Source organism: Orbicella faveolata, unplaced genomic scaffold, assembly GCF_042242905.1.
Source record: "Orbicella faveolata isolate gen_17 unplaced genomic scaffold, um_ofav_v1 contig_46, whole genome shotgun sequence".
Taxonomy (NCBI): domain Eukaryota; kingdom Metazoa; phylum Cnidaria; class Anthozoa; order Scleractinia; family Merulinidae; genus Orbicella; species Orbicella faveolata.
In genome coordinates this window covers 5,013,717-5,039,955 of record NW_028301576.1, presented here as the reverse complement: position 1 = coordinate 5,039,955, position 26,239 = coordinate 5,013,717, and the positions used below count along the sequence as shown (strand labels likewise).

Sequence of the window (26,239 nt, the reverse complement as noted above, 5' to 3'; positions counted from 1 at the left end):
AATCAGCCCGGGCAGCAGAGAACCAAGTTTCGCGCCAATATCTTTTAGGCCTTTTCCCAAAGCTTTTCCGGTGGCTTTCAAAGCGTTTGTGATTGAACCGACGACAACCCCTATTGAGACCCCCGCGGCGAGAAGAATAGCAGTGACCGCCACGCCATATTTTTTGAAGATATCTTTGACCTTTTCCGAGAGAGGCCACGTCCTTTCCCTTTCCCCAATCTCAGTTTGCAAACGCGCGAGCTCTTCGTTTCTTTCTTCCACTCTCTCTCTTGCGGCTTCTATGTCGGAGGGCGAGGCATTCTCATCTTGGATGATTGCCTGGTCTTCCTCGTTTTGGCGCTGCACCTCGCTTTCCTGCTCTTTTAGATCATCCAAAGGCTTTGTGCTGTTCAGCCTTTCTTCCAGCGCATTTCTATTTTTTATCTCTTCTGCAATACTTTCTTCAAGGCGGGCGTTCTTTTGTTCTTGATCGTCCAGTTTTTTTACTTTTTTTTTCGAGCTCTTTTCTTTCTTTTTTTTGCGGCGTTTAAATCTTTTTCTAAATTATTTGCCAGTTGTTTCTTCGTTTTAATTTCTTGTTCATATTCTGGCAGGTCTTTGAGTTGATCAATCTTGGCATTTTCTTTATTTAACCGCTCATTAATAGACATCACCAATTTATTCTTTTCACGCAATCTTTGTTCTGCTTTTGCCTTTAGCTTTCTTAATTCCTCAAATTCTTTTTGCTTTTTTCGAATTGAAGCAGTGTTTTTGCGGATAGTTTCTTCAGCACTATCTCCCAGAATTTTTTGACGAACGTCTTGTTTAAGAAGTCTTTCCGGAAACCGCTCCCATCGTCTAAAACAATTTTGGTCTCACCTTGCTTCGGGCCAAGAACCACTATCTGGTTTTTATCGGAGAATTTGATGACCAGCTTGTCAACTTCGGCGTTGGGGTACCGAGCTTAGATAAATTTTTTGACTCTTTCGATTTCTTTTTGTCGTAAATCGGGGGGCACAAGAGTGATTCCACAATCATCCAGGAATCCCGTGTACGGGGTTTCTCAAAGCATCCAGCCTTCTTCGAAGCTCTTCGTCTGTAACTTTTACGTAGGTTTCAGGCAGCCCTGTCTGCTCGTGTTGCCACGTTTGCATTTCTATTGTCTCCCCGCCATGGTAAGGAGTGGACGCCGCGCCTGGCTGAAAAGGCTGGGTTCTTTCAGCCTCTTGTTCGTCATCGTCGTCTTGGTCATCTGTATGACCCAGGAGATTATCGCCTTCTTCGTAATCAAATTCGCCGCCGCCTTTCGCCATTGCAATATATTTCAATCCTGTTATTTTTTAAATTAGAAAAATATTAACCGGTATATTATACGAAATGTGAGTGTCAGAGAACCTCCGCCCAACGTACAACGAAAAGACATTAAACGCCATGAAGGCCGAGCGAGAGGTCAAGCGAATCACCTTTGAACGCTCTGAAGCCATCCCCGGCGAGACGCTGTATGTTTCAGTGCCCAAGCTGAACGAGAACGAGGTTCTGGTGCCAGGCTCGCTAGCGCTTGTCTTTAACATCGACCTTTCTGGAGGGCACGCCAACAACTTCCTTGTCCAGAACGTCACGCGGGCGCTCGTTGACAGGCTGGTCGTGAAGTTTGCAGGCGCTATCCTGCAAGACACGGTTGGATATGACATCTACAAAATCTTTGAAGACTTTTTCCTTTCGCGGGAAAAGCGAGACGGCATGATTCTCGAAGGGATCCAGAGCGAGGATTTATGCAAGATCCGCTCAGGCGCGGGAGACAAGAAAACCTCGGGCGTCGACGCTGAAAACAAGCTGAACGAGATATACGGAAGCAAGTACCGGATCAGGCTTGACCATCAGATCGTAACTGACCACGGCGTTCTCTACCCCCAGGCCCTTTACAACGACCTCATGTTCCAAGTAACCCTTGCACCAGCTTCACAAGTGGTCAGAGGTTCTGAACCAACCCAGCTGAAATACAAGCTGACCAACATCCAGCTCGAGTACCAAATGATCCGCAGCAAGACTCTGGCAGAAGAGGCAGACAGCGTTTACTACCCCGGCAAAGAGTTCACTTATGACCACGTGATGCGTTCCAAAGTGGTGCCTTTCAAAAAAGAAACTGATACGAGGATCAACATCAAAGTCGACGACCAAAGAAGGTTACTCAAAGCCATCCTCCTCCTGTTCATGGAGCCGTATGATGGGGGGCCAGAGATTCAGAAAAATACATCTTCCCGAATCTGACGAAAGTCAGCGTCGCGGTCAACGGCTCGCCCAACATGCTTTACAACAACGGCATCGAAGGCAAGGACATGTGGGAAGAGGCCCGCAGCTTCTTTGTGAAAGAAAAAAATAAAACCGAGCACATGAATTTGACAAAGTTTTACACAGGTGATAAGTTCGGGCTTGTGATCGATATGCGCTCCATGGCGGATCAGTCGATGCACGGCAGCGGCAAGCGCCTTGTGAACACTACAGACGGGGTTCAGCTGGAAATCGAGCGGAAAGCCGAAGGCTCAGCCAACGTGAACTGCCACATATTCGTCATCTCCGACTCCCAGTTCAACATTTTGCACAGACAGCTGGAATCTGTGCAGTATAGAATATGAACATGGACCCCAGCAAGATTTCCTTCAACGCTCTCATCGTGGGGCCGACGAATTCAGGCAAATCGAGGTTTGTGGTTGACCAGATCTACGGCCCTTTCCGCTTCAAGTTCGACTACATCGTGCTCATCTGCCCGACATTCGCGCACAACAAGACCTACTACCGAATTGGTGAAAATGATCCAAGAATGAATGTGGTAACATACGAGCAGCACGACGTGGAAAAGTGGTTGAAGATAGTGAGATGGCTTTTCGACGGCACCAACACGCTCATAATACTCGATGACTGTGCAGCCTCCAAAGATGTGAAAGGGCGCACCGGCCAGCTGGTGAATCTCGCCTTTTCTACTCGGCATATCGGCATCAGCGTTTGGGTGCTGACCCAGAAGATGACCAGCATAACAGCTTTCTTCCGGGAGAACGTGGCGGCGATCGTTCTCTTTTACACCCCCTCGGCCAAGACCACGAAAGCCATTTTTGATGATTACGCTGGCGAACTCTCCCTGGATGAGTACAAAGGTCTGGTTTCAAAGCTGAAAGAGCGGAAGTTCTCTTATCTTGTGTTCTCGCTTCGCCACCCCTACGAGGTAAAGTTATTTTGAATAAAAGAAATGAAAGCTGTATATATTGTTGCACAATGGCTGGAGAAGAGATCGTCGTGACAGAAGATGTTTTAAAACCAGTGGAATCCGAGCTGGAAGCCGAGCTGTCGAGTGGGCCAGCTGGTGGTATAGTGCCAACCGCCCCCGGACCTGACATTCCTGCTCTTCGTGAGCGGCTGGCCGTGCTGGTATCCACAGGAAAAGCTAAAGACGCCGTCGGAGTGCAGTTAACCCACGAGCAGGTGAAGCGCCTGAGCGACAAAAATGTCGAGAAATACACCAAACGCTACGAGACATACGTGGGCTCAAAGACAACAGAAAGTTTGATCGACAGCTTTATTTTTCTTGTAACCAAAGCGGTCGGAATTAAACTTAAAATCAAAGACATCGACGCTTATGAAAAAGAACTCAGAAACGACTACATCTTAAACAAAGAGCTCGAACCTGGCCGGCATCCTTGCTTTGAAGTGCGGCTGGTTTCTTGCTGCGGCCAACGCGGCGCTGAACACCACAAAACATATTGATTTTAACTCGCATTAAGAGAGAAACGCCGAAGTAAATATTTGCTAAGCATACACATTTGTTTCAGAATGTCTACCGAACAATCCGAGAGTGCACCTGCCGTCACGGCGCATTCGCAGGGCGAGACACAGACAGCACCTGCCGTCACGGCGAATTCGCAGGTCGATATCACACAGCAAGCGACAACTACGACAACGCAGCGCGTAAAAAATCCCAAGCGTGTGGCTGCTGGAAAAATGGTTGCTGAAAGAACGCGGCTGGCCCGGGAACAACAGAAAAAAGCAGCTGAGGCTTATATCGCAAACAACAAGACGAAAGCCACCACAGCGGCCCCTGAGCCAGCCCCGACTACAGAAGGCGAAAGCCCAAAGTGCAGCGGAGAAAAAAATAGCAGCCTCAGCACCACCCAATGGCTTGCTGTTGGCAGCTTAGTCGTTTCACTGGTCGGGATTTATTACAAACGTGAAGAGCTCAAGGCCGTACTCGGCAAAAAAAAAAAAAAAAAAAATACGCCTGAGCCCGCGCGTGTTGAGCCACAACCTGCTCGCGCGACACAGCCAAAAGTCTTAAGACAAATGGATTAAATATTTTCACCTGTAGTAGATAAACATGAAGAAAGTTGACGTTCCCCAAATTCTTATCTCTTTCTCCGCCATTTTTGGCATCGCGCTGGTATGGTACGACTTCAACGTAAAGGTTTTTCATACAGGCCGCGATCTTTTGAGTGCAACATGTGTGACAAGGACGCAGAAAATACAGATTAAATTTTGTTTTAAACTTTTGTATATTTCTATACAATCAAACGCTACTATGTCCGACAACAAGCTTGTTAAGACCATCATGGACGCCGCTACTATCACTGACTTAGCCACTGGCATCGGCTGGGCCGCAAAAAAGGTTGTAAAAGAGAATTTTACCTCTGATCCCAGCAGCAGTGCGATGAATTACGTGAAGTTCACCGCCGTCATGGCAGGTAGCATTGCGCTCAAACAGTACCTCGAGGACCAAAAAATCCTTCCTACCAGCGTCTGAAATTAATGGTTTAAAAAAAAGACTCTGATATATAACACCATGGCGAGCATCGCGATTATGGTTGGTGGGGCTGTATTGAACGCCACGGCTTTTATCGGTGGCAATTATCTGGCAAAGGCGCTTGGCGGGGGCGACAAAGCTGCACTTGAAGAAAAAGAGCGCCATGACAAAGCTCTCGAGGCGTACCAAGCGGCTTACGCCAAATACACGCGCGACCGCACCCATCTTCTCGACTGGATTGCGACCAACGCGCAAATAAAGGCGGAGGCCAAGCAGAACTTCACCAACACTGACTATGCCTTCAAACTCTACAACCAGGCGCATCCTGAAGAACGAATGATACCCCCCAAAGAGCCCAAGTTCTCAGATTTCTATCAGCCAAGCGAGCAGCAGAAAAATGGTGAACTCATGTTCGTGGGCGCCGGGGCGCTCGCTCTGGGCTACGCATCCTTCCGGTTCCTTTAAACTTTTTTTAACTCTTTCTTATAGAACACTATGGACGACAAATTCGCAAAGATATACTACGGCCCCGGGGGCTACTGGAAAGGTATCGCCGCGATCAAAAAATTAGCCGAAGCCCCCAACGTACCTGAAGAAACCGCAAAAAGGTGGCTGATCAAGCAAGCGCTCTGGCAGATATTCCTCCCCGTGCCGAGGCGAATTCCTCGGCCGAAATTCGACGTTCCCACACCCAACGCGGTCCACCAGGCGGACCTTCTTTTCCTGCCGCACGACAAACTGCCCCGCGGGCGCAAAGTTTTCAAATACGCGCTGACCGTTGTCGACGTGGCCAGCCGCTACAAAGAGGCCGAATCCTTGACTTCGAAAAATTCTGATGAGGTCGCCCAGGCCTTTCGAAAGATTTACAAGCGCTCGCCTCTGAAATGGCCACAAATGCTGCAGGTTGACCCCGGTCGCGAATTCATGGGAGCTGTAACAAAAGAGATGGAAAAGCACAAAACATATATCCGGCACGGACGCGTTGACATTTACCGTGACCAGGCCATTGTTGAACGTTTCAACCGCACCCTGGCTGAGCGCTTGTTCGGGCACCAGTACGCCGTGGAAATGCGACTCCCTGAGGGCCAGCGGTCCACTGCCTGGGTGAAAAGACTTCCAGAAGTTGTTTCGGCTTTGAACAACGAGGTAACAAGCCTTGTCAGCAAGAAACCCGCCGTTGCTATCAAAGAAAAAGCTGTTTATGCAAGGCCATCGACATCTTATTCAAGGCCTGTTCGAAAAAGCGAAAAAATACTCCCCTCCCTTGTCCAAGTTCGTTATCTCTACCAACCCGGAGAGCTTGAAGGCGGTGTTAAAAGAGCCACGGATCCAATCTGGTCTTTGAAAGTTTACAACATTGAGAGATATTTCACCAAACCGGATCAACCCGTTCTCTACTATTTGCACGACGGCCCCAAGCGCGGCTTCGTGCGTGAAGAACTGCTGGTTGTCCCTCCAAACACCACTCTTCCTCCGGCTGACGTGAACTAAATGTGAAATTCGATTGGTTCGGTGTGAATCCCATCGGGCAGCACCCACCGCTTGTCGTAATAAGCGCTCAGCCCCAGCTTCCGCTGCTCGTAAGTGACCATTTGCCCGTCCCGCATCCTGAAACCTTGCCGCCTTCCAGTGTTTCCTCAAAACGCTGCCACGTGATCTCGTTCTGCTTCTTCGACATCCCCTTCGTGCTAAACTTCTTTTTTTCGCCCTCTGCTTCGTCAACGAAATAACACTTCGAGCAGAGCGCAATCATCCGGCTGCCCTCACACTCAAGCTTGAAGAGACCTGGGGTCCGACCGCTCCACTTGTCCCAAGACAGCCACTGATTTATTTGCGCCTCATATTCTTGCTTCAACTCTGGCCGAACAATGTCTTCGAGCCGTTCGCCAGAGATAGCCATGTATAAGCTTTCAGTGTTCATCTGGATCAGCTCAAAACCTCTTCTATCGACATACCTGTCGAGAAAGTCGTAATAAAATTCCAGCATCCGCAGCTTTGCCAGCTGATAGACAGCGATTCCAACCTGAAACGGCCGCCTGATTGTGATCCGAGGCTTCCGGCTTTCCAACTCACACGCCTGCCCGAGCTCTTCAAGATCGGAGAAACACGCGCTTCGCAAGGCCCTGTCGACTATCTTCTCGTCTTTGGTGTAAATGACGTATGTTTGCCGCTCCAAGGCTTCGATTGGCTTCCCATACGCGCTGTTTCCCAGCAGTTTGAACACTTCAGCGAGCGGCGCTTTTCTTTTATCCACGTCTCCTGTCCGGCGCACCTCCGTCACCTGCTCCACGAACCAGGGAAAGATCTTGGCCGGTTGGTAGTCGATTGTTCTGTAAACCTTCGTGACCACCGCCCCGTGGTTCACATACCAGAGCAGCAGAGGGGCGTACACCAACACCCGTTCTGCAGACAGCGCCGCCACAAGTTTTTTTCCGTCTCCACGGTTTCTGCCGGTTCGTCTCAAGTAATCGAGCATTTGTCTCGGTACAGCTTCGATAGGCACTTCTTTGTTGTAAACGAAAGGACACATCTCCTCGAACTTTGGGTATAAGAGCTTTGGAATCTCAACGCCGACTTCAGCAAATCCGAACCAGTTTCCTTCTTTGAGCCAGTTTATTAGTACAGGGCCCGCCTCCGCTTGGAGCTCGTCGCTGTAGTGCACAACCCTTCCCTTCCCGCAAAGCATTTCTCTGAGCATGGTCGAAAGATAAAGAGCGTTGGCGTCGAACCAACGACTTTTTTGCAAAGACGCGGCTCTTTAACTCGATGAGACCTGATCCGCGTTACATCAACTTCGTGGCGCCTTGTGAAAACGAGGCTCGGCCCCCCTACAACAGCTTCTTTCAAAATCTCATACTCTTCTTTGCACGGGCCGTAAAGCTCCGCGCCCCTCTCAACCGCGCCTTGGAGCAAGTAATGTAAACTCACACCTTAGATGCTGACAGCGTCTTTCAGGATGTCGATCCCCTTCTCACTGTAGAAAGTTTTCATCTTTTCCAGAGCCTCAAGACCGGGAGCCACGTCGACATTGTTGTAGTAACACAGCCAGTCTGCGAAGGTACGCATGCCCATTTCTTTGAACAGTCTCTTGCACCCCTCCCACTCATCCAGCGTGAGAAGATATTCCCCCTTTAGCTTCTAATACCACTCTGGATAGTCTGGAAGCCCAGGATAATCAAGCTTTCCTGGATTGTCAAACCACTCGTACGGAAACCATGATTTCACGGTCTTGCATCCGTAGACTTTCACCCATTTCTCGTAGCTGGTCCCCGGGCCAAGGTAGTTGATGATGTCAAGGAAACGGAAGCCCCAAGTGAGCAAGAACATGATTTTATTCCCCTTTTTTGCCACTCTGACTTTGCTTGTTGTGTCAGCAAGCTGGCCCGGGAAGTGGTTTTTGATCAGATTAAGATCGTAACTGCCTGAGTTGAACCCGACGACAGGAACCTGGTCGCACCATTCGTTGATTTTTTGTTGCTGCGCTTTTGGAAGCGTGCCCACGCATTCTGTCAAAAACTCCGCTCTAACGCGGTCCCGAATGTTTTTTCCGCGCCTCTCCAGCTCTTCCATAAACTTGCGGACCAACTTCGCGGGGTCTCTTTCACAGATGTGGGTGGGCTCTCTTTCAAGGGTGTCGCCAACGCTCACCGAAATTGGCACGTGCGTGTTTTCTATCGTGAGCGCGGGCGCCGCTTCCTTCCGATGATTATTATCGCCATACGCCTCGAAATCGTACAAGATCGCGTGCGGGTAGCTTTTTGTTTCGGCTCGCGGTGGATCAGCGTCGATTTTCCCAACTTCGCACGCCCAGGCCAAAGGCACAAGTTGTCTTTATGCGTATCCAACGCCGCCATCGCCCCGCCATGGGCAAGGTTGCGCAGCCAGTCCGGCAAAGAGCCTGCGCCCAACAACGGCTGACGGTCGATCACAACCTTCAGGTCAACATTAAAAAAGCTTACAAACTCCGACTTTGTTGATGGTCTTTCGATTTTGTCATGGTCCAGGCTTTTCGTCTCTTCTTCACTCAGCCATTCTTCTGCCTCTGCCAGTCTGTTTATCCAAGGTGAGCCGTGGTTTGTGTAGTACAGAATGACCGTTCCATCTTCAATGTTGCGCAACTGGCACGAGAAAACATGCCTCAGGTAAAACGATGTGTCAACATTTCCTCGAATTTTTTCCATAAAGTTTGTTGTTAGGTATTTTCCAGACCTCTGATGAACCGCCATCGAATATAACGCCGTCCTTTACTCTCTTTCCCCTCATGCGTTGCATCATCGAACAGATCCAGAATCTCATTCTGGTAGTCTGTCACTGTTCGGATGTTCTGCGCAGGAAAAGGGTCGTACTCCCTCAGAAGCTCTTGCTCCTTTCTCGCCTTTCTTTGTCGGGGAGGGGGTCTTGGTTGGTAAGGTTTTGGAATTAAAGGTTTTGGGAAATAGGTTCATCCAGCACGTTCTGAACAATCTTTCTAACAGCGGGCTCGTTTTCTGCAAGTAATTGCTCTAAATACTGCAACGCTGCTGGATCAAAATTTTGCAAACTCTTCTTTCAGAATTTCTTCAAACCTGTGGTCAACGGAAGCCATAGTGACTTGTTGTATAACGGAAGATTTTATTTCTCTAATTGGGCTGACCTCAGCTCGAGCAAAACAAGTTCAATAGTTTTCTTCGCTTTTTTGCGCTTGCGGATCAGTCGCTGTTTTAGCGCGCTTCCGCCGCATGGAATGCATAGACGGTAATCACACAAAACCCCGACTCCGCAGCCTCTACACGGAGCTGGCATTTTCATTCCTTTCTTTAGTTGGTATTTGTGCTGCCTGCAATAAGCGCCGACACAGCTCTTTCCGCAGCTTTCTTTCCGGCTACGCATCAACCACGCACACTTGTTTGTTCCTCGAATCATCGCTTATGTTCGAACGGTATAACAGCGCGGTCGTTTGTTTCTAATTGGAATCCCTCCCGGTTTCACGATTCCCAAGTAGTAGAGAGGGGATTAATCAAATACTGTTTCGCAGAGGGACCCGGCATTTCCCCGTTTTACAACCCCCTGGTTCAACCGAAGCGAGCTTGCGAGCTTCGGAATTAAAGCTGGGGGTTGTAGAACGGGGAAATGCTTCTCCCTCTGCGAAACGGTATTTGATTAATCCCCTCTCTACTACTAATTATTATTTTTTTTTGGAAAGAAAAAGGGAACCATTACTGGCATGTGATATCGATAATAACGAAACTGATAAAATTAAAACAACAGAATATGATCTGGATCATAATCTCTTGATTAAAGATATTAATAGCATTATGTTAAAATAAATTTCACTGGAAATTGGTTTAGATTGTTAACAGTTTCTTTGAAGGAGAGAAACAAGCGTAAAAATATGGCAAGTTATTGTTTAACTGCCATTCAGTGTTTTTTTTTTGTTTTCAGTATCAGCCGACGTAAATATTCATTACAAATTCTGCACTATGAATTGAAAGCATATCAATTACCCATCAATGAATCAACAGCAAACTGAAAAGCAAGTGCCAATTGAAGGCGTGAAGGATTTTACGCATATCTAAACTTGGTAAAGGTTCCTTCTTAAAAAAATGAACTTTAAAATTCATCATCTTACAGTTCTAAATTTAAAAGCGCAATAAGTTTACTTTTGCATTTGAAATTAGTCTAAATTCCTTTTATTAATTTCATTTATCCTGAGTCACTCGGACCTTTAATGAGTCGCTGACAGCTGCCGCTTTCAATGAACAAGCGCAAATTAATAAGACTTCCGATTACGAATATTATCAACATTGGTTTCAGTGTTTTGATTGTGTCTCAACGTTTATAATTGAAGAAATGGTACTTCAGTGAATATAGCTTTCAAACGTTTAATTCGTAATTTGCAAAATGGTGTTTGTCACTTTTAAAGATATATATCTTGGTTGTGATTCTTAGCGAATTGTTACTTTCCACTTTTGAGATACATTGCGTTTTGTTTTGTGAAATAATCCTTCGAGATTTTTTGCGAAATGTAAGTCAGTCACACTTCGTGAATTATTGCTTGATGACGTTGTACCTGAATGAACGTTTTGTGGTGTGCATTTTTTTCGTTCTGTTTAACTTCGTATATAAACTGTGATCTAGTCAGGCAAATTTCATAAAGAGCATTTCGTGTTGTGTTGAAAGAGAACCGCAAGCTGTTCTTCCACTGAAAAAAGTCGTCATGAACGTAACTGAGTCTAAAGCGGGATCAACATGTCTCATGAACGAGATGGTTTGCAAGCAAGAATACCAGGAGGAAAAAATCGCCTTCGCTATGACAGCAATAATCCTGAACCTCCTAAGCTTTCCTGTGACGATCGTGATGAATGTGCTGGTGATAATGGCGGTGAAGACAAGACCCAGATTGCAAAGTATATATAACATTTTTCTGGCCTGTTTACCTGGAACAGACCTGCTGGTAGGGGCCGCTTCACAGCCAAGTTACATCGTGGGACAGATTTATGTCATAAAAGGTCTATCTCTGTCGGAATACTGCGGATACCACAAACTGACCAATTTTCTGGTCTTAATTCCCATTTTTGCATCCGTATTACATCTGACACTAATCAGTATCGAACGTTTTGTAGCCATGAAGTATACTTTTCGCTAGATAGTTCCTGGGTGTTCGCATTTTGCCCAGCTATTCTGCGAAGTCTTTCTGAAAAGGTGGAATTTATTTCTGGGATTGCAATTGCAATGGTTTTATTTCTCAACATTTTGTCAATAATTTTCTGTCATTTATCGGTTTACTTTGTAACCCGTCGTCACGAGAAACAAATCAAATGTGAATAAGTTTCACCACAAGCTGCAGCAGACTTTGCAAAGGAGAAAAAAGCTCTGAAGACCACCAGGATAATTATAATGGCTTTGCTTGTATGTCTTTTCCCCCTGTTTTTGTATGTTTTGTTTTGGAGCGTCTCTTCGAAGAGTAGTAGTTATATTGTGAACGTAATAATTTGTCTCATCCCGTTGTCATCTGGTTGACATCGCTGAATTCTCTGTGCAATCCGATCATATACTGCTATAGAAATAAGATGTTTCGAAAGACATGCAAGGAGCTGCTTAGAATGAACTGCACAAACTCTAACGAGGAGTAAGAAGTATTAAAAAAAACTTTACTGACGTGTGAAATCGATAATGTCAGAATTGGTAATATTAAAGTTACTAATAACATGATGAAATAACATTCGTTGGAAATTGATTGAGAGCGTTTGTTGTCAGATTCTTTAAAGGAGAGAATTTGAGGTGTATTGAGTGGTCTCATTCAATACTCCTCCTCGCCAAATTTTTCCTTTGCTTGAATTGCTCGCAAAAATCAGGTGACTCCTCGCTTGCTCGTGCTTGTATGCTCGTATTCTTGTTAAAAATGGTCTGCCGTGTAGCGGAAGCGCGCATAACTTGGATCCTGGAAACGAAATTGAGGCTGAAAACAAAATTTTACGTTTTACAAACTGGGAAACATACTTATATTTGTTAAGATTTTTTGCGAAATGTTACTTTCCACTTTTGAAAAAGACTGCGTTTTGCTTTGTGAAATAAACCTTCGAAATTCTTTGCGAAATGCCACTTCATAGTTCGTGAACTATTTCTTGATGACATGGTACCTGAATGAACTTTGTGTGGCGATTATTGTTTTTCGTTCGAAATAAGTTCGTATATAGCGGACTGTGATCTAGTTAGGCATATTTCATAAAGAACATTTCGTGCCGTGTTAGAAAAAACATCATTTGCTTTAATTTCACTGAAAAAACTCGCCATGAACGTAACTGAATCTAAACCGGGATCCTTGGTTATAATATGTCCCATTGTTTGGGTGCAAGAGTGCCAGGTGGGAAAGATTGCCGTCGTGATGACAGCAATAATCTTGAGGATCCTAGGCTTTCTTGTGAGGATCGTGATGAATGTGCTGGTGATAATGGTGGTGAAGAAAAGACCCAGTTTGCAAAGTAAATATAATATTTTGCTGGCCTGTTTGGCGGGAACAGACCTGTTATTAGGGGCCACTTTACAGCCAAGTTACATCGTGGGTCAGATTTATGTCATAAAAGGTATAGTTCTGTTGGAATACTACCGATACCATATGGCGGCCCATCTGATGTTTTAAATTGAATTTCTCGTTGTTGCATCTCTGTTACAGGTAAAAATTGTTAATTTATGTATTAGTAGTGCGATAGAAAAATGCGATGATTCGAAAGACATGCAAGGAGCTGCCTTAGAATGAAGTGCACAAAATTTAACGAGAACTAAGAGCTTATGTTATTCTCTCTTTGTTTTTTCAAAACAAACACAATTCTGGCGTGTGATATCGATAATCTTGAAACTGATAATATTAAGGCAAGGGATCATAATCTCTTGATTAGTATAGGTAATCATACGGTTTCGAGTTCAATTTGGAATTAATTTGCACGAGTGAGTTTTTCAAAAAGCTGAAATTGCACGAGCCGCTTCGGCGAGTGTAATTTCAGCTTTTTGAAAAACTCACAAGTGCAAATTATCTCCAAATTGAACCAGAAAAACCGTATGATTACTTATTAATAATATAAACATGAAAAAATTCGCGCGGAGGAAGCGCCGGGAAATCTTTCTTGAAGCCATTTTTTCTCATTTGAGAAAACTCTTTTCAAAGTTTCAGCACAAACTTTTTGTCATCATTTTATGTGATATCATTTTCTTAGAAAAGTTCCTATTTTCTTTCAGTCAATCATAATCCAGAATTTCGATGTGTAATTTGCACTGGTGTTACACTTTTTGCACTGATGTTACACTTTTTGCACTGGTGTTACACTTGAACTGCACTGCTCTTAGCCGATCAGAATCGAGTAATTTTTTCATGTGTATTATTAAAGATATTAATAACGTTATGTTGAAATACATTTCGCTGGAAATTGATTTAGAGTGTTGTCAGTTTCTTTGAAGGAGAGAAAAGAGCTTAAAAATATGGCGAGTTACTGTTTAGCTATAGCTACCATTCAGTTGTTTTGTTTTCAGTTTTGGACGACGTAAATATTAATTTCAAAACCTGCCCGATGAATGAAAGATTTCGCTAACCAAAAATTAGAATAAAAATAGCAAACTTTTTAGGAGAATAAAAGAAGATTAAATGCATATCAATTACCCATCAATGAATCAACAGCAAACTGAAAAGCAAGTGCCATTTAAAGGCTTGAAAGATTTTACGCATATCAAAACTTCGTAACGATTCCTTCTTTAAAAATAATGCGATAAAATTTATCATCTAACAGTACTAAATTTTAAAGCTCAATAAGTTTACTTTTGGTTCTGAAAAATAATTTTTTTGCATTAATTTTATTTATTCTGAATCTTTCGGATTTTTAATGAGTCACCGGCAGCTGCCGCTTTCAATGAACAAGCGGAAAACAAAACTATATTTTAACGAGGGCTCCGATTACGAATACTAATTAGCAACATTTGTTTCAGTGTTTTGATTGTGTCTCAACGTTTATAATTTAAGAAATTTCACTTCACTGAATATAGCTTACAAACTTTTAATTCGTAATTTACGAAATGGCGTTTGTCACTTTCAAAGATACATATCTTTGTTAAGATTCTTGGCGAAATGTTACTTTCCACTTTCTAGAAACATTACGTCTTGCTTTGCTAAATAATCCTTCGAGATTCGAAAGAAATGTCATTTCATACTTCGTGAAATATTGCTTGATGAAGTGGTACCTGAATGAACTTTGTGTGGTGTTCATTGTTTTCGTTCTAATTAATTTCGTATATAGACGTTTGTAGACTGTGAAAGAAGATGTTTCGAAAGTCATGCAAGGAGCTGTTTAGGATGAACCGCACAAAAACTTTAACTAGGAGTAAGAACTTATTAAAAAAATAGCATTACTAGTGTGTGATATCGATAATGCTGGAATTGCTAAAATTAAAATTATTATGAACATGACGAAATAAACTTCGTTGGAAATTGATTCAGAGTGTGTTCAGTTTTTTTGAAGGAGAGAATTAGACTTTAAAACATGGCGGGTTACTGTTTAGCCGCAACTCAGAGTTGTTTTTGTTTTAGTTTCAGACGGCTTTCATTTTAATCGGAAATCCTGCATTATGAAAGATAGGTTTCGCTGTCGTACATATTGGTGAATCAACGGCAAAATGAAAAGCAAGTGTCACTGTACTTGAAGGTGTCAAATTTTTAACTCATAATATCTGAAGTTCCTTCTTGAAAGAGATACATTAATTTTCTCAAGTGAGAGTATTACACTTTAAAGCAGAGTAAGTTTTCTCCTGCATTTGAAATTAAATTCCTTCTCGAATTTCAGTAATCCGGAGTCACTCGGACTTTTAATCAGTAGCCGACAGCTGCCGCTTTCAATGAACAAGCCCAAGACAAAAACTATATTTTAACGAATAATAATTATCAACATTTATTTCCGTGTTTTGATTGAGTCTTAACCTTCAATAGAGTTTACAAAATTTTAATTGGTAATTTGCGAAATGGTGTTTGTCACTTTAACAGACACAAATATTTGTTAAGATTTTTGGCGAACTGTTACTTTCCATTTTTGAGAAAGATGGCGTTTTGCTTTTTAAAATAATCCTTCGAGGTTCTTTCCGAAAAGTTACTTCACTTTACCTTGCGAAATATCACTTCATACTTCGTGAAATATTGCTTAATGACGTTTTACATGAATGAACTTTTTGTGGTCTCTGTTTTCGTTCTAATTAGTTTCGGATATAGACTGTGATCTAGTTAGGCATATTTCATAAAAAAAAAAAAAAATGTCGTGTCGGGTTGAAAAAATACCGCAGGCTGAAAACTCGCCATAGCTAAAGCAGGATCTTTGGTTATAATGTGACCAATGGTTTGAAAGCAAGAGTACCATGTGGAAAAGATGGCCTTCGCCATAACAGCAATAATCCTGAACATCTAAGCTTCCCTGTGACGATCGCGATGAATGTGCTGGTGATAATGGCGGTGAAGACAAGCCCCAGATTGCAAAGTAAATATTACATTTTGCTGGCCTGTTTGGCTGGAACAGACTTGTTGGTAGGAGCGGCTTCCCAGCCGAATTTTAATAGCGGGGAATGTTTATGTCATAAAAGGTTTATCTCTATCGGAATACTGCCGATACAACAAGGCGACCCATCTGATGTTATTTATTCCTATTTTTGCACTTCTGTTACATCTTACACTTATTAGTATCGAACGGTTTGTAGGTATGAAGTAGACTTTTCGTTATATAACAGTTGTTATGGGGCTTGGTTTAACAAGTTCATTGTTTTAATTTTTCAACTTTTCTTTGATAGTTTTCTCTCATTTATCGCTTGCTTTGTACACCGTCGTCACGAGGAACAAATCAAATGCGAACAAGTTTCACCACAAGCTGCTGCAGACTTCGCAAAGGAGACGAAAGCTCTGAAAACTACCTGGATACTCATAGCATTCTCACCGGCGAAGAGCGAGAGCTGTCGCATTCTCATCCCCAGTTTCCTCGCACTACGCTAAGAACGCCTGGGACCATGACCCCCCATTTGGCAACCAAATACGACGACGACGACGAACGGCTTGCATTTTTAGACTCAGGCTTTCCTACGGAAGCCTGAGTAAATAAAGCAAGTAAAGATTTCAAAGACCGCAAGAAAAAGGAGCTGGCATTGCAAGACGTGGCACGGAAGATTGGTTTTCACTCAGGTCATTATTTTTATCTGACATCATTTGTAGGCTTAAGTTTAAGCTTACCCAGGTTTACCTCATGAAGCTTTTTCATGGAATTGATAGTCCCCGCGTCCACTTTATTTTGATTTTAACGTAACACAAAACAGTCGGAACAACAGAAGAATTCACCCGAAATGGCAAGCTGTTTCTATTGTGACTGGATATTATTTGATAAAATTATTAATATGGTTGATCTTTATTAGGCATCGTTGTGTGCAAAGTAGTTTGAGGTTTTTCAGACTAAAACAGGCCAAATAGACCAAGAATCGATGCTTAAAATGTTTAGGTAAAGATGCAGAAACTGCCTTCAAAAACCTAAGTAACAGATACTCAAGAGACAAGAAGAAAGTACAAAATGTTAAAGTAAGTGGAACGGATACACAATCTGTCACAGATGCCAAAAGTCAAACAAGCGACATGTACAGGCTTTTGGCGTGGCGGGATCCATATGTTCCACCCCCATCGCTCTCCCAGTAGCCCTGTAGTGATAGACGAAACTTCACAAGTAGATGATGCCGATAATGAAGATGAAGGCACATGCACTCGACTAGCCAGCAGCGCTAGTAGAAGCATCACCCCAGACCCTAGCTTTGAGCCAAAGTCATTAAAGTCAAAAGTATCTGGTCGGCCAAAATGCCTTCATGCCAAACATCCTAGAGTAAATAATGAATAGACCAATGAGACAACTTTTATATCAACGTTGTGGATTTTGAAAAAGCTTTCGATAGCCTATATAGAGACTGTCTCTGGCGGATACTGCGACTATATGGAATTCCTTAACAGATAGTCCTGCTTCTCATGCAGAGTTGGGAGCAGTGACTACAGCTTTAAGGTGACAACAGGCGTAAGGCAGGGCTGCGTGATGTCGACACTCCTCTTTAACTTAGCCATTGACTGGGTAATACGCCGAACAACTGAGGATAAAGCAAGAGGCATACGATGGACCCCCTTCCAATATTGGAAGATCTTGACTTTGCCGACGATCTGGCTCTGGTCTCCCACAGCCACCAACACATGCATGAAAAAACGTCATGTCTCAGCAACTAACTATGCACAGCAGATTGACCTGCAAATCGGCCAGAAGAAGACTGAGATGATGATTTTAAACATCACAAATCCTTCACCAATCCGAGTCAACGGAGAGGATCTTCCAACAACCGAGGAGTTTACATGCCTGGGCAGCATAGTCAGGCGTGATGGAGGAGCAAGCAATGACATCAGCAGCCATCTAAACAAGGCCAGGAATGCATTCAGAATGCTCACAACATATGGAGGTCTCAACATTACAACATCAGGACCAAACTAAGGCTGAACCAGAGCTGTGTCTTCTCCACCCTTCTGTACGGCTCAGAATGTTGGAGAATGACAGTAAGCAACCTTACCAAACTATCAGTCTTCCACACAAGGAACCTGAGAAGAATAAAAAGAGTTTTCTGACCAAACACCATCTCAAACGAAGAGTTACTTGCTCAGTGTTATCAAGAGCGAAGGCGTTCTAAGCAACAAGCAATTATTCTGTTTAAGGCACTCCATAATCCTTTTCCGACTAGTTTGAATAGTGTTTTTAAGTTTACATCCAGTGTTCACTCACATAATCTAAGAAATTCAAAATTCAACCTTTTCGTTCCGATCCTAGACCGAAAGCGAAAGAGGTAAATTACAAGCAACGCAAAGAGAAATATTTCATCTTCATCCGCCATCTTGATTGTAGTTGAGGAAAGCTGGTATCGAGGAATTTTGTTAATACTACACCGACGTATGCTCTTATGCTTATGTTTGGTGTTCTCACTTGCTGGTAATGCTTATGTGTTAGTGAAAACCAGCCTAAAGGAAGAATAAGAACTTATTAAAACTATACATTGGCGTGCGATATCGATAGTCCGGGTCCGGAGTTGCTAATATTACAGAAATTTAAAAAACAAAAAACAAAAAAACATTGCGTTGAAATAAACTTCCTTAGAAATTAATTTACTAGATTGGTGTCAGTTTCTTTGAAGGAGAGAAATAAACTTAAAAGAAGGCGAGTTACTGTTTAACCATCGTTCAGTTTTGTTTTGTTATTGTTTCAGACGAAGTTAATTTTAATTGCAAATGCTGCACTACACAAGAAAGGTTTCGCTAACTTGAATAAAAATAAAAATAATGAAATTTTGCGGAGAATAAATATGCATATCAATTACCAAACAATTAATCAACAACAAACTGAAAAGCAAGTTGCATTTGAAGGCGTCAAAGTTTTCACGCACATTAGAACTTCGTAAAGGTTCCTTCTCAAAAAAAAAGTTACTTTAACATTTCTCAACTAACAGTACTCCATTTAAAAACAATATATGTATGACTGGATTTATGTAAACCGTGTCAATACCTTGCACCAGCTGCGCCTCGTGAGTCCACAACAAATTTTGACCACTGTGATGACGCATATCACTGTCGATAAGAGTAAAGACAACGCTAAATCACATTCGATTTGTTTTTTACCACAATTTCAACGTCAAAGAAAGTGTTTTTTTCAGAGCGTGACCAAGAGCGTGACACATTGACGCGAGCAGCGTTGTCTGGACTCTTATCGACAACGGGAAATTAGTCAATCAGATTACGAGATAAGTAGTAATTGTGGTAAAAATGCACTTTGATTTCACGACTCCTAAAGGCCTTAAAATCACTCCAAGCGATGGAAAAAAAAAAAAAAGGGGGAGAGGAGAGCGAGAAAAGGAAGATGTATGTAAGACAGTGGAGAAGAAAAACAAAGGCTGGCATTCCTTTTAATTTTTATATGGTCTACTTTAGAGAAGAGAAAAAAAAAACGCTTGAGCAGAGCGTGATTTCTTTAACACTGTTTTCATAAATCCAGACAGATATAAATAATATCATTATCGACTTGACACTTGCAGACTCCTGAGGGTAGACAGTTAGGTCCATGGATAGAAGTTGCAGTGTAGCACCGTTCCAATGAAGAAATACAACAAAAAATAGCCCACGATAAACTTAGATCTCCAATTGTTACTGCACTGCCTGTATGTTAGGTCAGCAGTATCTTTGATGATGACATGTGCAGAGTACCAGTAAATGAGAGGAGATGCAGAAGCAATGAATCTTGTGATGACCTAGACAAGAAATTTGTCAAATACATCAGAATTAGTGATGAGCCATTTTTGAGGGGGGGGGGGGGGGGGGGTTGGGCAATTTCTTCCAAAAACTTCCGCCACAGCAAAAACTGCTGAAAACAAAATTGTGCAAGGGGAGCAATGGGGTAAAAAATTAGAGCAAGTGCTTTCTACTAACTAGGTCCTGTGTTACTTTTTTTCTAAAAATGGAATTCTTGGACCAGCTATTGCCCACCGAAAATAAATTATGCAAAACCTCCTTTTGTAAAGGAGAAAAAAATTTCATGCCCTAGAAAATTGCCCAACCCCTCCGCCAATCAAAAAAATAATGGCCCGTCCCTTAGGCAACGTTATGGTTATATGAAGAAGATCTCGACTTACTGGTGTTGTTTGTGGTGGAGAGGGGGCAGTGAGGATAATGTTTACAATGTTTATTGGGTCAGGTACAGTATTCTGTGCAAAGTTATAAACCTCTATGCCTTTCCACAACAGCTACTAAAAAATATCAACTTTCTGACTTCATTTAAGATAAAAAAAAAAAATCCATGCCACACAGTGTATCACCATTTGTACAGGCATAATAACATTTTTTGACCAGGCTGACGATTGAATTTAAAAATTAAACTAATATAGTGACAGCAGCAAATGTACATTGTGGACTGCAATTAAAACAAAGAACGATAACAAGGAAACACAACCCATATAGTGCTTTTATACATATACATCTGTCTTTAAACAAATCATGGGCAACCATAGACTTGCTCCTATTATTCAAATTATTCTCAAATTATTAGTGCACACATTGTCACTTATGTACATGGACATGTATCATGTTGAAACTATGGAGAAACTGTGGTTTAAACACATTTCCAACATTGTTGTTGGGGAGGAGGGAGGGGAGGGGGGCAAGTGTGACAAGTAGTGTAGCTGGATTTGCACAGAACTGTTGATTTTGTATTTTGTGTGAAAAAGCCCAACAATTGCAAATTTGTCCCAAGACTTTGCTTAGTTGTACATGTAGTTTGATGCTCTATTGTACAAGTCATGTAAAAGCATGGAGATCATTTTTTAATAATCCTGACCATGTCTCAACATTCATTTCTCTAGAGCAACTTACAGACCTTAGTTTGCATCAAGAACTTATTGACACTGACCTGGACATGCATCGATGAGAAGCCAAACACTGTCATGAAAGCAAGATGGAATGTATAAACTATGACTGAAGGGCTGTAGTAGAAATCACAGTCTTTCTTTTGACTTCTTCCAATAGCTAGATGAATCGGTCTCCTTTGAAAAAAAAGAAGCACACTGTAAGAATTCAAAAGTTTTTTTTTTAATTTTGACTGCTTTAGAAGGTCTTGTTTTTGTACAACACTGGGGCCAGTAAACATGAAAACTAAGGAAGGTGTCTGCACAAGACTAAAGTCAAGGTCTCTGAAGATCATGAAAACGTAGACAGAAAACAACTAAATGTAAAGGAAGTTTGTATGTGCTAGAAGTGTAGTGGCCTAACTGTTAGCAGATATTGGACACTCAGAATACCATGAATATCACCAAACTGTGGAATGGCGTGTAATTTTTAAACACCATTTCATTATGCATTTAAGCAAGACTGTCTTCACTTTTGCAGTGCCTCTTTCCACTGAAAATGGGCACTAGTGAATTTAATGCTTGGGTGATTTGGCAATGGACTAGCACCCATCCATAGGGCAGAGCAAGCACTCTGGGTCAAGTAATAAGTATTACACTAAGAAAAACGAGGTAAAGTACATGTAGTTTGCACTGGTGTATTGATTTAGTGAATCTTTGTCTCTCCTATAATAATAATGAGCTACATGAAAAAGTCTCAGAACTTAAATTAAATGTACATGTATACTGTAACTGAGCTGCAAGTAATTTTTCAAATTTCTGTTTTGGCTGGAAATATTACCAGTTTGGTCAGACATTAATTATGTACTTTGCATGTACACCAATTTTCTGATCACTCAATTTGTGGGTATAATATATGTGTATAAAGTAATAAGCATGCTCAGCAATGCATTATGGGGTGATTTTCACAACAGATGCTTTTGTTTCAAGTTTTATGTAAGTCTGGAGAGGTACTTGTGTAAAGTAAAACAAACCACAGATCCGTACAATTTGTGTTTATGTTACAAAGCAAACATCAGGTCTACAAAACAAGATCTTCATGATTAAAACTAAAAATCATCTTGGCACTCAGTGATGATGTCCAAACATAATGTAAACTTAGTTGGACAATTTACAAATTTGATTATATACAGGGTTCTCAGTAGAAATTTTCATAAGCAGCCAAAAAAGCATAACAGGTGGTGTAAAGCAAGGCCTGAAGGGCCGAGCCAGCCTAGACCCTCCCTCCCCCCCCCCCCCCCCCCCCACCAGAAAAGTTTGTAGGTTGCCAAAGATGGGAAAAGTGTTACAGAAAATGAGTTGTTTATGATCATAACATTTTGACATAGCAAGTAGTGCTGTTTCACCTTCTTAAAATGCTATTTTCTTCTTGAAACATCTCAGTCAGTCTGTAAGTCTTGATTTATTGTTGGATGTGTGCAAATTTTAATAACCGGAACAGGTGGCTACATTCGTCATTACAGCTGGCAGAATTCCACTGGCTGCCAGCTTCTATTGAGAACCCTGCACATAATGTTCGACTGTTATTTCCAGCATTCCATAAATAAAAAGTCTGCCTGGCCCATCAGGCCAGCGCTTATCTCGGGATTCTTCATCATGAAGCGACTAGGACTATTTTTACTCCCCCCTGAATGGGATGCTAGTCCATCACAGGGTTACCTCAGCATTAAGTTTGCCAGTACCCATTTATACACCTGGTTGGAGAGAGGCATTGTGAGAGTAAAGTGTCTTGCCCAAGAACATAACACAATGTTCCCAGGTCAGGGCTCGAACCCAAACCACTCAAACTGGAAACAAGCGCACTAACCATGAGGCCACCGTGCCTCTCACAATTGCATAAATAAATGGAGATCGAAAATGGACAGGACAATTGCTTGTTCTCAAGTTCATTCCTTGCACATACCTTGCCATATTATCAGGCTTGCTTCTTTTTTGTAATAGACCAAGTGTCTTCACAATTTCAAGGTTTTCTCGATTACAACAGTAAATCACTACTGCATATGAACTGAGAAGAATCATAGGTGTAGCAAGAAGGAAGTTTGGTATTTGCTTCAACTCAAAGTAACGTAAAAATCCAACATTCCAATAACTGTCTTGGATATATGAGTAAGGTAAAGGTATCAATTTGTCACACCATGGGCTATATGCTGTATCATGAGTAACATCTGCTGGAGGCATGCAATATAACACATATCCATACAACTGGAAGAGGATAAATGGAGCAAGTATAATGCCATTAAAGATGATTAGCTTCAAGGAAGCCTTTACTGCATTGCGTAAATTCAACAGGGTAAAAAGGCTTGCTGTAGATTTCAGTGAATCAACCGCATTAGAAACAAAGTATTTTATTATTTGGTGAGTTACGAATCCACAAGATATAACACCATTAGACCGAGTCGCACAACCCAGACCAAACAGCAATACTGCTAGAGTTGAACGTTCTTCTTCCAAGTAACACAAGGCAGTGAACTGCAAACAACAAAACAAGCTTTCGGTGTAGAGACTTGACATAAATACACTTGCAGGATTAAAGCAGAAAAGAAGCGTCGAAACCAAAGCTACACTCTTTTTCCCAAACAAACCGTGAGTCAATCTGTAAAGCGACACAGCTGCTAATGTAAAGAAAACTGTGTTTAATACCCATCCACAAGCTAGCAACAGAGTTCGCTCGCTCACAAAATATTGAAGCATTCGATGTAGTGTCCGAGCCAAGATCCTTAATAACCAAGGGTAAAACGGAAAGAAAGCCATGTACTGCTCATATTTGTATCCTTGTTCTGCTATCTTCAGAAAATATACAGCGTCCCACTTGCCAAATCCTCCAAAAATCTTTTCAAGAGTCCAGTCGCACCATCCTGAAATTTGTATTCTGTTTTCATCGATAAAACTCGAAGTATCGTAGTCAGAGATGAATTCATTCACCACAACCTACAAAATAACGTACGACAGTTTGACAGAGATCATACCAGATTGCCACAGGCACTTACCACTAATTACCTGAACGAAAAGTAAGAGAACTCTTGAAGATATTGCCAAGCGAACAACTTGTACAAGTTCGTCCGCCATCTTGAATTTTCCAGTGATACCGCTTACAACGTAGGCTCAAACGCGATCACATGACTGACTGGACCTGCGGACGAACCACTCAGTACAGCTTTCAAACCCGGGTGCTCGTCGGAATTTTTGAAAAGAACCCGTGAAGAGGTAGCAAGGTCCTGTTTTGCTGGCATGGCTTGAAATGTTTTTCACCTCTAAGAGGTACTACGAATTCTAAAATAGCATACTGGCACTCCATTTCGGCGCTCGATTTCGATTCGCGCTCGGGCTACGCTGCGCGCGCGAATCGAAATCGGGGAGTAGTTACGAAACAACGACGGCGACGCCAAGGACAACGTCGATTAAAAAATGAATTTATATTTTACCTAAGAATCTCGCGATGCTCTAAAGTCATTTACTTTGTTTATCACTGTCAAAACTATTGCAAAACTAAATTCGGAACACAGCGATAAATTTGAAATAAAAAATTTAAAAATTAGCCGTTTTGGTTCACGTTCTCCAGACAGCGCAGAATCTGGCCATTTGACGTCGTTGTCTTGCAGAGGACGGCAAAGAAATATACCAAGAATTATAACGCAGGTGCACAGCCATTGTACTGCTCATTAATTCTTTTGTTCAGTGACGTTCTCGTTGCCGTTGCCGTCGTGGTTTCGTAAACTCCCTGATATCGAGCGTGAGACGAGACACTGCTCTTCAGTCGCCGCTCGCGCGCGCGTGACTCAAAGGTGAGCCTGCTGGCAGGCTACATTAGACACTGGAGAGCGTGTTTTTCTCATTGCATTGTACAACCTAATGAACCAAAATCATGAAACATGCACAGCACAGCACGGATTTCTCGTGCTCGTGCACGTTCAAATATTATGCATTGTCCATATGATGTGTTTACATAGTTCTTTGCCCGAATTTTTTTGAAAAATCCTCGCATTTGCAAGAGGGATTATTTCCAAATTGAACTTTGTAACTGGAAATTTGACTCTTAGAATTAACTACAATAAAAGTCCTTTCGAGAGACGACTGCGAAGAACTTGATTTAGTTTTAATTGTCTCCTTCTACTGCTTTGCCCTTTGAAGCTACTTTAAAAAAATGGAGTGCCGGAGAACAGTCATCTTCCACAGCAGCTCTCCTTAACCAACATTGAAGTTTTGTTACCGTTGGGTAATACACCAACGGTTATCCCGGAGCATCTCCTTTATAAAAATACAACCCCGCCCAGATCCAGGAAAACAATAGTAGAATATCTCTTGAGAGAAGACACCAGAAACCAGTATGCACAAATTTGGACTTTGGGGATAAAAGGAAAAGAAAAGAGGAACTGTGCCAAGATGTCGAGGCTGTAGAAATTTACAAAATGAGGGAGAGTCAATTAGTGTTAAAGGGTCCTACGCCCATACGGTCAATACTTTGTAACAGAAAATATGTTTTATTTTTGCCCGAGCGTGACTTGTGTCAACAGCATACCTTCTTGGACTAATTTACACAGCCCCCACCCCCCCCCCCCCCCCTCCCCGGTAGTATTGTGGTTTAAAAATTGTCAGTAACTGAATCCACGATAAATTAGTTAAAAGAGGATGGCTTACCAATAGAGCAGCCTCTTAACTCGAACTTGTTAACTCAAATCTTGGTTGGAATTTGCCAAGTTGGCATTATTTGTTCTGTTTTGTTAATCGGGCAAACACCAAGCCCGCTTACGAATTCAGAACAGTTCCATTTCGTTAAGTTAGCTTGTGTTCAAAGAAGCTTTCTTCAAAGGAGCCTTAATTTTCATTCAACGGTGACATTAAACACGGTGCGTCGGTGACTGTTTTAAAACTGAAAAGAAGGTGTTCTAAACCAAGGCAATTAGTGCTAGATTTCTAATTATTTTGTACATCATTGGGTAGTTTAGTATTTCAAAAATACTTTGATTTATTACCACTTCTTTTAGTCTGATGAATAGGTCAGCCGATGGGACATCCTGGGAACGCTTAACCTTCGTAGCAATGGTTTTTGGTTTGTGAGAGAGCGTAAAGGGTTTTGGAAAGAAATTACGCCTACATACGCTAGGGAACACTTAAGTTTAACCGTTTTTACACCAGAGGGTGAGTTACAAGCATGACCCGGCAGTAAACCGACCTATTGGTGCTCAAATGGGGCTACTAATAACCAGTCACGTATGAAAATTTTGTTATAGTTTTCATTACACAAGAAATATCGAGAAAATCCGGTTGACGGATACGGCTTATTTTCACATTTTGAAATACGAGTTGAAACATGCAGCAAAGCGATGTCGGCTTACTCAAAACTATAATTTCTAGGTTTTCAATATGATAAAAGCGTAGGAAGGCCAGGAGGAGGAGGAGGACCGAGTTATAAAAGATAAGATTAACTACCATTTGCTTGGACATGAAAGACTGATGTACTTAACTCAGGACATCTCACTACTGCATGAGACACTGTCTCTCCAATTCACCCACGACCCGCAC

General features: G+C 42.3%; 3 protein-coding genes and 2 pseudogenes across 3 annotated transcripts; 4 read left to right on the top strand and 1 right to left on the bottom strand.

Annotated features, from left to right (window-relative positions):
* The first annotated feature begins 1,356 nt into the window (after positions 1 to 1,356).
* On the top strand, positions 1,357 to 3,644 carry LOC149098077 (uncharacterized; annotated as a pseudogene).
* A 130-nt stretch (positions 3,645 to 3,774) lies between these two features.
* Positions 3,775 to 4,317, top strand: LOC149098076 (uncharacterized). The gene has a single exon (XM_089276638.1). It carries the CDS (start codon positions 3,802 to 3,804, stop codon positions 4,315 to 4,317), a length of 516 nt encoding a protein of 171 aa, XP_089132764.1. The 5' UTR covers positions 3,775 to 3,801.
* A 6,676-nt stretch (positions 4,318 to 10,993) lies between these two features.
* Positions 10,994 to 17,139, top strand: LOC149098075 (uncharacterized; annotated as a pseudogene).
* LOC149098073 (GPI alpha-1,6-mannosyltransferase 2-like) lies at positions 15,891 to 23,809 on the bottom strand. The gene is made up of 4 exons (XM_089277976.1): positions 23,717 to 23,809; positions 22,623 to 23,647; positions 20,725 to 20,857; positions 15,891 to 19,570 (listed from the first exon to the last, which is right to left on the bottom strand). The coding sequence occupies exons 1-4, from the start codon at positions 23,783 to 23,785 to the stop codon at positions 19,376 to 19,378; spliced, it is 1,422 nt and encodes a 473-aa protein (XP_089134102.1). The 5' UTR covers positions 23,786 to 23,809; the 3' UTR covers positions 15,891 to 19,375.
* Positions 17,329 to 17,772, top strand: LOC149098074 (uncharacterized). The gene has a single exon (XM_089276637.1). The coding sequence runs from the start codon at positions 17,329 to 17,331 to the stop codon at positions 17,770 to 17,772; it is 444 nt and encodes a 147-aa protein (XP_089132763.1).
* Positions 23,810 to 26,239: the final 2,430 nt, after the last annotated feature.

What these genes read in the sequence shown, in the direction of transcription:
- LOC149098076 (XM_089276638.1), top strand. Translation starts at nt 3,802, where the DNA reads ATGTCTACCGAACAATCCGAGAGTGCACCTGCCGTCACGGCGCATTCG.
- LOC149098074 (XM_089276637.1), top strand. Translation starts at nt 17,329, where the DNA reads ATGTCGACACTCCTCTTTAACTTAGCCATTGACTGGGTAATACGCCGA.
- LOC149098073 (XM_089277976.1), bottom strand. Translation starts at nt 23,785, where the DNA reads ATGGCGGACGAACTTGTACAAGTTGTTCGCTTGGCAATATCTTCAAGA. An exon ending in AAGCCTGATAATATGGCAAG is followed by an intron (nt 20,858 to 22,622) that starts GTATGTGCAAGG and finishes TTTTTTTCAAAG; the next exon opens with GAGACCGATTCATCTAGCTA. An exon ending in TCTCATCGATGCATGTCCAG is followed by an intron (nt 19,571 to 20,724) that starts GTCAGTGTCAAT and finishes TTTCTTGTCTAG; the next exon opens with GTCATCACAAGATTCATTGC.